The 11,950-nt window shown below is 44.6% G+C and overlaps 1 protein-coding gene across 2 annotated transcripts in view; it reads right to left on the bottom strand.

Annotated features, from left to right (window-relative positions):
• Positions 1-11,950, bottom strand: part of YIPF1 (Yip1 domain family member 1) — a 38,277-nt gene that overhangs the window by 10,812 nt on the left and 15,515 nt on the right. For both annotated transcript variants that reach the window (XM_058695942.1, XM_058695931.1), the window contains 4 exons: positions 10,200-10,316; positions 6,800-6,966; positions 6,259-6,441; positions 1,671-1,768 (listed from right to left, as the gene is read on the bottom strand). In XM_058695942.1, coding sequence (XP_058551925.1) covers positions 1,679-1,768; positions 6,259-6,441; positions 6,800-6,966; positions 10,200-10,316 — 557 coding nt within the window. In that variant the 3' untranslated portion in view covers positions 1,671-1,678. The remainder of the gene's footprint in view (positions 1-1,670; positions 1,769-6,258; positions 6,442-6,799; positions 6,967-10,199; positions 10,317-11,950) is intronic.

Genomic DNA, 11,950 nt, shown 5'->3' with positions numbered 1-11,950 from the left:
GGCAAGGCACTGTCCTCTCTTGGCCTCAGCTTCCTTATTATTAAAAGGGGGAGGGAAGCCCATCCTATCTGCAAGGGCTCTGACCTTTGATTCTGACATTACATCCCCATGTGAAGAGAGGAAGAGGGGAAGGTGGGCTGTGACATTTACAATAGTTCCCTAGTCATTCCATTGGTCAGGGCAGTTGTCTTACCAACAACCCCGCCAGAGGTGTCTTTGTTTGACCAAGCAAATCTTGTCAATTTGCAAGGCCTGCAACCCAAATTCCCCACCTAAGAGAAAAAAATCTACTTATTTGACAAAAAAGAAATAAAGGGTCAAGGTAAAGTCAGTGGGAACCACCAAATCTCAACACAAATACCAAGCCACTCTCAGAGAGGAAGTAGCTTTGAATCTATCACTGAGTACCTTAACTATGTGCCAGAAGCTTTTATAAACGTGATCTCTAATCTTCACTGCAGTCTTAGAGTATGGGTTGTATCATTCTTATTTCACAGTTAAGTTGGCCGAGGCTCTGAAAGAGTAAGCTCCTTGCCCCAGGTACACGGCCAGTATAAGGTAGGACCAAGATCTCATTTTAGTTCTGCTTGACTCTAAAGGCCCTGGTCTTTGCACCACACTCAATAACTCTGGGAGAGGAGAAGGTCACCCTGTGGTTACAAAACAGACGAAAGGTTCTTGGCCCACAGGGAGATCAGGGGCAGAGTATGGCTTCATTCATTCACTCCACAAACATTTACTGAGTATCCACTGTGTTATGGTGAGCAATGAAGATAAAGGGTAATACCTATTTCTTGTTCTCATGGAACTGAGCTGAACAGTTCATACCTCAAGAGGACATACCAGTCCACAGAGGACAAATGAATCAATGAATGAACAAATGAATAGGCAGATGGGCGCACAGTGAACAATTAGTAGTTCAAGCACCATTAACAGTAATGTATAATACAAGCTATAATAGGATCATAAGGTAAGTGATGACGGTTGGAAGAGAGGGAACATTTCAGCCATCTGGAAGAGCAAGTGCAAAGGCATGTGTTCTGGCAAGGGCAAGAGTCCAGCATGGCTGCAGCCTTGGAACATGGAGGAGCTGGAACTGGGAGGCAAGGAATAGGCCATGGAGGAATTGGCTCTCCCTTTACTTCCTTTACTCTAACCCACGGAGCTAACCACCGAAGTGAAATCATCCAAGAGGCCAGAGAGCAAACCAGGCATGAGAATGTGTAAGCTTTGGAGAACCCCGTGAGTAATTCAAGAGAAGTCACGCTCCGGGTCTGAGGCCATGGTGAGAAGTCACAGGGAAACTACAAAAACCACCAGGACTGTAACCAAATAGAACACACCCACACTGTGCTCCTGGGAAAGGGGCAGAGAGCAGAGGGGAGGGGATGCTAGGACCAGAAGGCAGGAGCTCCTCTCATGAAGAAGCTTAGAGCTCACATCTCCCAAACCTATCAAACCAGGGCCACGTGGATTTCACAGTTGAGGCCTTCAGCTAGAGGACACATATATGCAGACATGCTCGTGCACAAACACCACTGTGAATTGTACAGAGAGACAAAAGGGCCTGGCCCTCTTGGTTCTTGATGCTAACAGTAATGGAAGTGCTGCGCTTGCCCACTTCTGACTGTACCAAACAGCAAAAAATATAACAAAAAATAATCTCTTACTTTCCTTTTTAGCTGGCCTTGGCTGCTGCAACTGTTTGGTTTGGAGCAGCTGTGGCTGTGGGGAGGTGGTCCATCTCCGGTGCATCAAAAAAGTATGCCTGCAGGAGAAGGAAACCCATGAGGGCGGTTAAAACACAGTGATCTGCTCGAGTGTTCTAGTCTTCATGCCAATAGTATGTCTGGGCTCTCATGGCCCCTATGTTTCCCTCTGACACATTTGTCATCCCACTGAACTACAACCGACTCTGTTTCTGTCCATCTCACTTACTCTACTGTGACTAACTTTTTAAAATTTAGCCACTATTTATTGGGCACTTACTACATCTGACTTCATCTGCATAACCACCCCAGGGGAGTGCTATTGTTATCCTCATTTGACAAATGAGAAACTGAGGCTCAGGGAGGCTGCCATTCAATCATGCGCACATGGCCAATAAGTGGGAGAGTCGCGTCTTTTCTGACTCCAAGCTCCTCAGGCTCTTAATCACTACCTTAAGTCTCTCCTCCCGGGCAAAGACTGTGTCCTTCTTGTCCCTGTGCCACCAGCCTCTGACTCAGGGCCTGGCACACTATGTAAACAGCCAGTACTTAATGAACTGAACTACGACAGCTTGCTGCTAAACCCGCTGGCTCTTGGTAAAGACCTTCGAAAGAAAGCGCCAGGCAGGACTTACCTCATAATTCTTCAGCGTGAAAATGAAAGGTTTGATAAATGCTTTCAGTCAACATCTGCAATTTAACTGTCAAAAATCAGGAGGAGATAGAAGAGGGAAAAAACCAAGGAGGATCTTCCGACCTGTCTCAAGGTCTGAGAATCTTGACTTTAGCCCAGTAAAATACCTGGGTTGTTCAAAGGAAAGGTGAATCTCTTAACAGATCAAGGATCACTGCACACTTGTGATTCCGCCTTGGAAGTCAGGGCATTGGGATTAAGTGGATAAAAAGCCAAGTCAAGAACCATATTGCCAGCGCTGCTCTCTATCAGCCAGAAGGGGGCACCAACATGACACACTAGAACTTTCCCCAACATACTCCTATTCTGTGTTAGCTCTTCAGCAATCCATTTCAAAGTTTCCAGCTACAGGGCGCCCCTAGTTTGTCACATTCCCTGAGCAATCCTATTAGCTCTAAAAGCCTTCCTCCCAGGGTCCCTTCTGGCACTTGTTTTCTGAGGCAGGGAAAGAATGGTCCCTAAATTAACGAGGGGACAGGGGACATGCTGCTATTGTGTTGGGCCCCTCCAGATATCGTGAAGGTGGAGCCACAAAGCCCTCATGAGGCAGGAACAGTACCTTTCTTCCAGGCTACCGGATGAAACCCTCATCAGAGGGAATGAGCCAAGAGGCCAGGTTCTAAACCTGGTTTTGCTAGTAACTCGCACAGTAACTCTGGACAAATCACTCCACCCGTGAGTCTCAGTTTTCTAATCTGTGAAATGGAAGGATTGGAAAAAATGACCTCTAAGGTCAAACTGTAATTCTACGGCTCATTAGTTCATTAATTCCACAAATACTTAGCAATAGCCACAGTTGTCATTCAAGGAGTGCCTACTGTGCATCAGGTGCATAGATCATTAACCTACTCGATAATCCTGTAATAGGCAATTTTATCCCCATTTTAAAGATGAGCAAGTGGCAAAGAGATTTTCCCAAAGCTACACAACCCTGTGTCTGAGGGCTTCAATCCGGTTGTGTCCAGCTCCAAAAACTACGTTCTTCTCTTCTCCAGTGCTGCCTGCAGTTTGGCACCTAACTTTATGCCCAGTCTAGATCAGACGAGATGGGTGTGTTCAGGGTGGTATGGCTGTAGACTATGTCCAGTCTAGGACGAGGCACTGTGGAGGCCTCAGGATGAAACGTCAGGCTTTCTAGGAGTAGGGCTGGGAGTGTCCCCTGGCAGAGAGTTAGGGCACAGGACTGTCCACCATCAGCAGTAACCACGGCAAACGCAGGCTTGTACATCTCCAATACACCAGTCAAGGACACACCCTCTGGTGCTTCCTTAGTCCTCCCCACCTGGAGTGAGCGTCCACTACCAATTTAGCATACAACTGTGAGCCCTGAGGGGCCCTCGGCAGATAGAGGACTGTCAAACACTTTAGTACATTGAAGCTTTAAAACCCGCAATCCGCGCTCCCTGGGGCAGTGAGAAGCCAAGCTGTGTGGGTCAGCCAGTGCCCCTCCCCTGCCAATTCTTCTCCCTTCTGCCCTTCCACTAATAATAATATCTGCCGTTTGCATGGCTTGTATTGTTCATGTTGCATGTATCATTCAGTCCTTACAAAAGTAAAGATGTTCCTGCAGCTCCGTTTTCTAAGTGAGGAGGTAGGGGCCAGAGAGGGGAAATAACCAAAGCAGGGAGCGAAGGAGCTGGGACCAGATCCCATCTCCTAACTTCTGCTCCAACCTCTTGTACTGCACATCTCCAGAAGAGATAAGAGGAGGCCATCTCCGGCATGGAGAGCAAAACCCCAGGCACAGAGGGCCCCTGGCTAAACCCCTGATCATGGGATGGTTCCCTTCCATGAGGAGGAGAAAACTGCACCTCCCTCCAAGAGGGGGTCTACACCTGCGGTTCCCTCCCTGCTCCATCATCCAACGTGCCCGGCTCCTCGGACTCCCTAAGAAGTGAACAAGAAGCCTTCTCTCCTGTCTCCTTCTCTCCTCCAACTTCCCAGCCAGGTGTATGATGGAAAAGGCATTCTGGAGAGAGGTGGGAAGATGCCAGTGAGAGGCACCAATGAAAGGGCCCTGTCTTTCGAGCTGTGTGACCTTGGACCACTCTCACTGGGGCACTCAGGAGGAAGAGGTAGCAGAGTGGCCTTGGCAGCTTCAGATCACACAGGGCTCTCTTAGTACCTTCTTTACACCTGAAGAACCCTTCACGACACATGAAGGGCTCTCACGGCCAGCTCACTGAGTCTCACAAGAGCCCACAAAATATGAATCTCCATGATAGAGGAGGAAGCCAGGGCTCTGAGAACGAAGTCACTCACCTAGGCTCACAAAGCTAAGCCCAGTCCAGGGCTCTTTTTATTTCATTATAATGCTCTCTTCCAGCAAGTTCCGGAGCAGCAGGACGGGCAGGTAAATCCTAACTTCAGTGTCATTTACCCCCAAAAGGGAGTAACAGGCATGGGAGGTAAAAGACCCTGCCACCCACACAAAAGGAAATAGGTTCTCAGTAATATTACCATCACCACCACCTCCCTGCCCCCTCGTCTAATCTGCCACGCTCCTCTCTATTCTTTACAGAACTGATCAAGGCAGTGCTTCTTCTCTTGCCTTCTTCTCTCCACCAACTCAACTAGGTATATGCGGGGAAATTTTCAAGAGAGACGTGGGGAGACACCAGTGAGAGGGCTACGGCGAGAAATGACATTCTTCCTCCGCAGACAGAAAGGTCAGGAAAGGCCTCAGCAGCGTTACCCATTGTAACAATGGGTCAGCCCAGGGACTCCAAGTCCCCGAAATCAATGGTGTCACTCTGCCGTGAGTCAGACCAATAGTCCTCCGTCTCAAAAATTTAAAGCTTAGACATGTAAACTGCACGTAAACCAGGTCCGTGTTTCAGAACTTGGCACTTTGTATGAGACTTTGTTCAATGATCAAGTATTGGGATCTTATTAATGAGCCAGGTTGTCTACACAAAACTATCACAGATCAAATGGTGCCCAAGAAATATTTACTCCCACAACTATAAAACCCGGCCAAGGGTCTGGACACATGCAATATGGGTATCTTCCTGTGGGCACATTCTTTCCTTCATTAGTGACCTTAACATTCTTGGACTCGGTGTTCTTTAAAAACCTGCTTCAGGCCTTGTTAAGGCCATGGGCAGCAATTTTTGTGTACAATGTGCACAAAAGATATAAAACCGTGTTTCCTTAGGACCAAGGGAAAGGGACCTAACTTATGGGCATTTGTGGGACAAGTTCTATATTAACTGTTTTATATGTATTATTTTATTTTATCCTCAATACAACCCTAGGTGGCAGGAAATTTTATGCCCATGTTACCGACTAAGCCGTTCAGATTCAGAGAAGGTAGGTACCATGGCCCAGCTCACACAGCCAGTGAGTGACAGAGCTGGTCTTCAATCTGGACCTGCCTGAAAACCACATGCTCTCCCTAAAAAGACACCCAAATACACGAACCCAAAACCTCTTTTAAATGTTATTCACCTTAAAAATATCTCCCCTCTCCTAATTTGATTTCATGCTCAGACTTTCCACCTATGAAACTGGAAATTTCAAAACTCTTTCTAGGTATGTGCAGAAAACCTGCAAAGACATCCAAAGGTTGAACATTCCCCCCCACCACCCCCACCCCCCAACCTCTTACACTCATCCATCCCGACTTCCTCTGGCCAGACTCCAAATCTTACCAAGTTTCAGAAATTAGGTAAAGCCAGAGATTACCATCAAATTCTCATCAATTTACTGCTTCTCATTTAGGACAGTCTATTCAAAACAATATTAATTTTATGGAGCCCGTCTTAAAAGACCCGTCCGTTGTGAGTAACAGGTTGAGGTCTTTCGGCCTTTGTATTTGAGGCACACAGGAAGATCACAGGAATGAGACCATACCAAGCAGCCCACAGAAAGCAGCGTGTGAAGCAACACAATTGTCACAATTGTGGCCAGTGCGATGCGCCGGTTATCCTCACGAACAGCTGGCCAAAATGTCATTGCCAAGACAGAGCCTGAGACACCCAGGGCAATCATGACTAGAATCCAACGAACAGCTTTCTGGGGGATAATCCACAGTACCTGAAAGAAGAGGAGGAAGGGGAGGGCTTTTTTGGAGGCATTTCGGAGAGGCATTTGTTCATTCCAGGCACGTGTGTTTGTAAAGGCCCCTGAGCCAATCAGCAGCTGGGCCCCCTGTGCCACTGTGGTTTCTCAGTACAGCTGGAGAAACACCCCAGCATGCAGACTGAGGCGAATGCTTTCAGAACAAAGGGCTCAAGATCCAGCAAAGGCACTTGGCTCCCTATCCCCATTCCCGCTGCACCTCTAAATTCAAATGGTATTCTTCAGGCGTGCATCAGTGTCAGGCTAGAAATGATGATGCTGGCTGAATTTTCAACAAGCCCGGGGCATCGCTCAGAATAAGTATAGTACTTACTGCTGTGGGGATATAAATGAAGAGCGAATATCCATAGACGCACACAATCTCCAAAAACGAGTAGGAAACGATGTTCATAACTTTGCTGTTTCTCCACATGAGGAAACCCCAGAGTGCGAGAGGAACCAGCCAAGCATAGGCATAGATGATCGTGGCCGCTATGGACACTGAGGATGACAGGACACAAGTTTTAATCCCCATCGTGCCTTTAATTACTATCAGAGCACTTCTAATACCTTACTGGACTTACTCCCTAGCATGTCCACCTGCTTCACTGGCTCATGGGATCGAGTCTTATTGGTCTCATAGTCCCTGCGCCTGGCACAGTACTGCCACAGAGCAAGCACTCTAAGGCGGTGCTGAATTGATGAAGATTTAGCACTGTCTTCGTGTGATGACCAGTGGTCTCTCATATGGTTTTTATAACTGGTTTAATGACAACAAACAGTACTGAACAACTGAATTATGCAACTGAAAGACTTCAGAGGGCCTCAATACAAGTGTTTAAACATACCAAGCATTTCAGTCAAAGGAAAGCCAACTATCCCCTTGAAAGAACACATCCTCTTTCCCAGCATAACAAGAGCTGACACTGATGTCTTGAGCGAATGTATTCAAATGCCCTGGGTGCAGATTAACTTGCTCTGCGTGCTATTTAGAGTGCCTGCTGTCCCTGAAATAGGGAGTTTGAGTTCATTGATGAATCGCTCGACAGATTCTTCACTTTTACTTTCTTCATTAAATAATTCTGTGTCTGTGGTAGCAATGCTACCGAGTGGCTCCTCAGAACAGCAGTGTTCAGTCTATTACGGTCCAGGCCGCCGCCGCTGCCTCCTCCTCCTCCAGAAGATTCATTTTCCCTCCTCTGGAGTGGAGGACCATAAAGTGTGGCTAAGCCCATGGCACCAGCCCTTCCTACGGGAAAGTCAGTAAGTAATGCACTTAACGCTCTTGGCAAGCACAAAGGCACCCCAAGCAATTGTAGTCAGACTCTGGTTAAGACATGTGATTGGCCAAAACGTTTTCAGCTCCCAGAGGAGATTTTTCATATTGGGAACTAATAGCGAAATGTAATTCTCCTGCTATACTGCCTTTTTTTTTTTTTTTTTTTAAATAGCTAAATGAAGGGGAAGGGAAGTACCTATATACCTACAGCCATCCACTGGGTGTCAGGCATTTCACTGAGTATTTTATTGAGGCAACACTGTGTAACAGTCAAGGCCACAGACTCTGCATGTGGACTCCAAGAGTTCTCATCCTAGCTCGGCCACTTATAGCTAAGTAACTCTGGAGGGTGAATTACTTAACTTTCCTGCCTTAGTTTCCTCATGGGAATTATCATAGCATATACTACCTTCTAAGATTACTAGGAGAATTAATTAGGGGCTCTTGGGTGGCTCAATCAGTTAAGTGTCCAACTCTTGATTTCGGCTCAGGCCATATGATCTCATGGTTCGTGAGACTGAGCCCCCACTCCAGGCTCCACACTGACAGCACGGAGCCCATCTGGGATTCTCTCTCTCTCCCTCTCTCTTTGACCCTTCCCAGCTTGCATGTGTGCATGCTCTTTCAAGCTCTCTCTCTCTCTCTCTTGCTCTCGCTCTCTCTCAAAATAAATAAACTTAAAAAAAATCACTAGAAGAATTAAATGAGTAAAAACAAATATACTTATAACACTGATTGATAAATAAATGCTCATTCAAGAATTAGCTTTTCATATCATTAACTGATATGTAAATATATTATTTCACATAATCTACATCTTCATTTTAGAGATGAGGAAATAGGATCAGAGAAGTTAAGTGGTTTGGTCAAGGTCAAATAATTAACAAGTGGTGGAAGCAGGATCTGACCTTGAATGTGTGGATGTATACTCTTCACATAAAATGGAAAAGTGTTTATTGACAGAGTCAACGATTCATCCCATGGCTCCCTTATACTGTCCAACCAAGGAGGATAAGAAAAGATAAAAACTCTGCTGAGTTTCCAGACCCTCAGGCAGGGTAATTCACTCCTTCATTTCTGTTAATAATTGTGTTAATAATTTCTGATATAGAAATTAACACATACCATTTACAGCAATATTCATTTACCTGACTTTCTTTACTTAACCATTGAACAACTTGAAGGCAGGGTCTATATCTCATGATTAACATTTACTGAGTTAAACTCAAACCAGGATCATTTGACAAATGGGGCTGGAAATGAATCAGGTCTGACTCTATGAAAATGGTCATGGAGGGTAGAAGGAAGGATACACGGAGACACATACACACACAGAAGGAACTACATATCTCTCTATACACACATATATGTGTATGTGTATGAACTCTTTTTTGTACAAGGCACTATTCCAACCTCTTTACAAACACCAACTCTTTATCCTTACAATGGCCCTATAACATAGGTATTATTATTCCCATTTCACTGATAAGGAATCCGAGGTCAAGAGAGATGAAATAACTTGCCCAACAAGTAGAAGCTAATGAGTGATGTAAATGGAACTTGAAGCCAGTGGCCTGGTTCCAGAGACTGTGCCCTTACACAGTCTGTATATAGCCTCTCAGAGGACAGCAGGCAGGCAGGGGGGTGGGGGGCGAGGAGGACAGAACTGAGCAAGTGGCACACATCAATCTCCTATAAAGCCAACATTCCTCATTTTGGGGTGGCTGTCACCTACAAGTCCCTAAAAAGCTGTTGGTTGGTTGGTTGGTTGGTTGGTTTGTATAATTATCCAAGACTGCCACAAGAAAGAAAGTTTTAAAAACAATGTCATCCACAAGCCCATCGCTAGGACAAACTCATTTCTACATTCTCCCTTCTAGACCCTGACCATTTGCAGACTTCCCTCTAACAGAGTAGCTAACAGCAAAGGCATAATTTTGGATTATCAGTTTTCCACATAGTTCTAAGTGTTTCATAATTAGTGGCTACAGACCCAGCTAGTTGAGTCACCATGACTTAAATAACAATGCCCCTATTGTTTCCAACATCTGGGTAATACAAATAATGCTACAATGGAGACTTTCATGCACACTGCTTTTTACTTACTTTGCACATTTTGCTTTGAATAAGTTCCAATTGCTATTTGGCTTTGCTTTACAGCTTTCCAGAAGATACGTGGATTCACAATAATTGTGAATGTACTCAATGCCAATGAATTGTACACTTTAAAAGGTAAAATGGTAAATTTTAAGTTATGTATATGTTACCATCATAAAAAAAGACTATGTCAATTTACATAAATGGGTGGTAAATGCTGAGGTGATAAGGGTGTTTGAATCCTTTAATACAAAAAGCAGGGGCTGCAGCACCTAGAGACAGGGGCCCAAGAGCTCACTAAAAGGAACGCATGGTAACAAATTGAAAGCATTCCAAATGAGTCAAGCTATTCACCAACCTTTTCGGAATTCGGGCACATAATGGTATGTCTTCTCTCCCAGATGGATTAAGAAGTTGGAAAGATTCCCACTAATTGCTATGGCAAAGACCAATGTGGCACATATCCAAAAGGGGCCTGCAAAGAAAACCAGAAAATTCAGACAAAAAAATGAAGCACCAGCTTATAGACTCTTACAGAATAATTTGTTATCTCCCTCGCCCTATTCATATAAGCAAGGGAAAATGAATTTTAGATGCAATCAATATTCATCTAATGGGAATTTTCTTTTATAAAAGGTAAACACACAACTCAGCAATTAGGTGCATTAAAGACAGGGGAGATTGGAATGAAAAGGCCAAAATACCTTCTACAATTAGCTGAATAAAGACACTAATTTGTTTATAGCTTCTTTTATTAGAGGATGTCAAAAAACTCATGGACATTTTGTTAAATCTGCACCATCAGGATATAGGAAGCAAAGGTTACTTCCCTTATCTAAGTGCCAAATGTTAATTAATGCCAGAGAAAAATAACTTAAATCAGACAGGTCCTTTTGCAGTCTAAACGGAAGAGTAGTGCAAACAGAACACTTTAGGGAAGAATTCATTTAATCTACCAGTTTGTCGTGGTTGTATGTGTGCATGCAATGTGTTTAAGACTTTTCTTTTTGGGGCGCCTGGGTGGCGCAGTCGGTTAAGCGTCCGACTTCAGCCAGGTCACGATCTCACGGTCCGTGGGTTCGAGCCCCGCGTCGGGCTCTGGGCTGATGGCTCGGAGCCTGGAGCCTGTTTCCGATTCTGTGTCTCCCTCTCTCTCTGCCCCTCCCCCGTTCATGCTCTGTCTCTCTCTGTCCCAAAAAAAAAAAAAATAAAAAAAATAAAAAAAAAAAAAGACTTTTCTTTTTAATGAGAAAGCAATACATGCACACAGTTCAGTGTTCAAAAGAGAACGAAAGGCAGGCAGGAGAAAAGTAAATTCCTTTAAAATAGACAAAAGTAAATTCCTTCTCTCTCTGTTCCCTGGCTCTATACATTTTTTCTCCCCAGAGCTCGCAGCCATAACCAGTTTCTCGTGAATCCTGCCAGAGATTTCTATATACATATAAACAAATGCACATTTTGTGTGTGTGCATGTTTATATAAATGATAACGTGTAGATATATAGATAGATATATATCTATATCCATTTAGCCTTGCTTTACAGCTTTCCAGAAGATACGTGGATTCACAATAATTGTGAATGTACTCAATGCCAATGAATTGTACACTTTAAAAGGTAAAATGGTAAATTTTAAGTTATGTATGTGTGTGTGTGTGTGTGTGTGTGTGTGTATATCTTATTCCATACTTTACGATTTTCGCTTTAATATATCCTAGGGATTCTACCATAGCTGTTCATAAAAATCAGCTTATTCTATGGGGCACCTGGGTGGCTCAGTCGGTTAAGTGTCCGACTTGGGCTCAGGTCATGATCTTGAGGTTCACGGGTTCAAGCCTCGCGTTGGGCTCTGTGCTGACAGCTCAGAGCCTGGAGCCTGCTTCAGACTCTGTGTCTTCCTTGCTCTCGGCCCCTCCCCCGCTCATGCTCTCTCTCTCTCTCTTTCTCAAAAAAAAATAAACATTTTAAAAAATCAGCTTATTCTACTTTCAGTGATTATCAACTATTCCACTGAGTGAATGAGTACACTATGCTTTGCAAATCCCTTTCTCCATTTCACTTGATTTCATGAACACCACCCTTGCGTCTCCTTATCTAGAAAAAGTACTACA

Source organism: Neofelis nebulosa, chromosome 2 (assembly GCF_028018385.1).
Source record: "Neofelis nebulosa isolate mNeoNeb1 chromosome 2, mNeoNeb1.pri, whole genome shotgun sequence".
Lineage (NCBI taxonomy): Eukaryota > Metazoa > Chordata > Mammalia > Carnivora > Felidae > Neofelis > Neofelis nebulosa.
The sequence above is the reverse complement of the archived record's forward strand: the minus strand, read 5'-3'. Positions and strand labels throughout refer to the sequence as shown.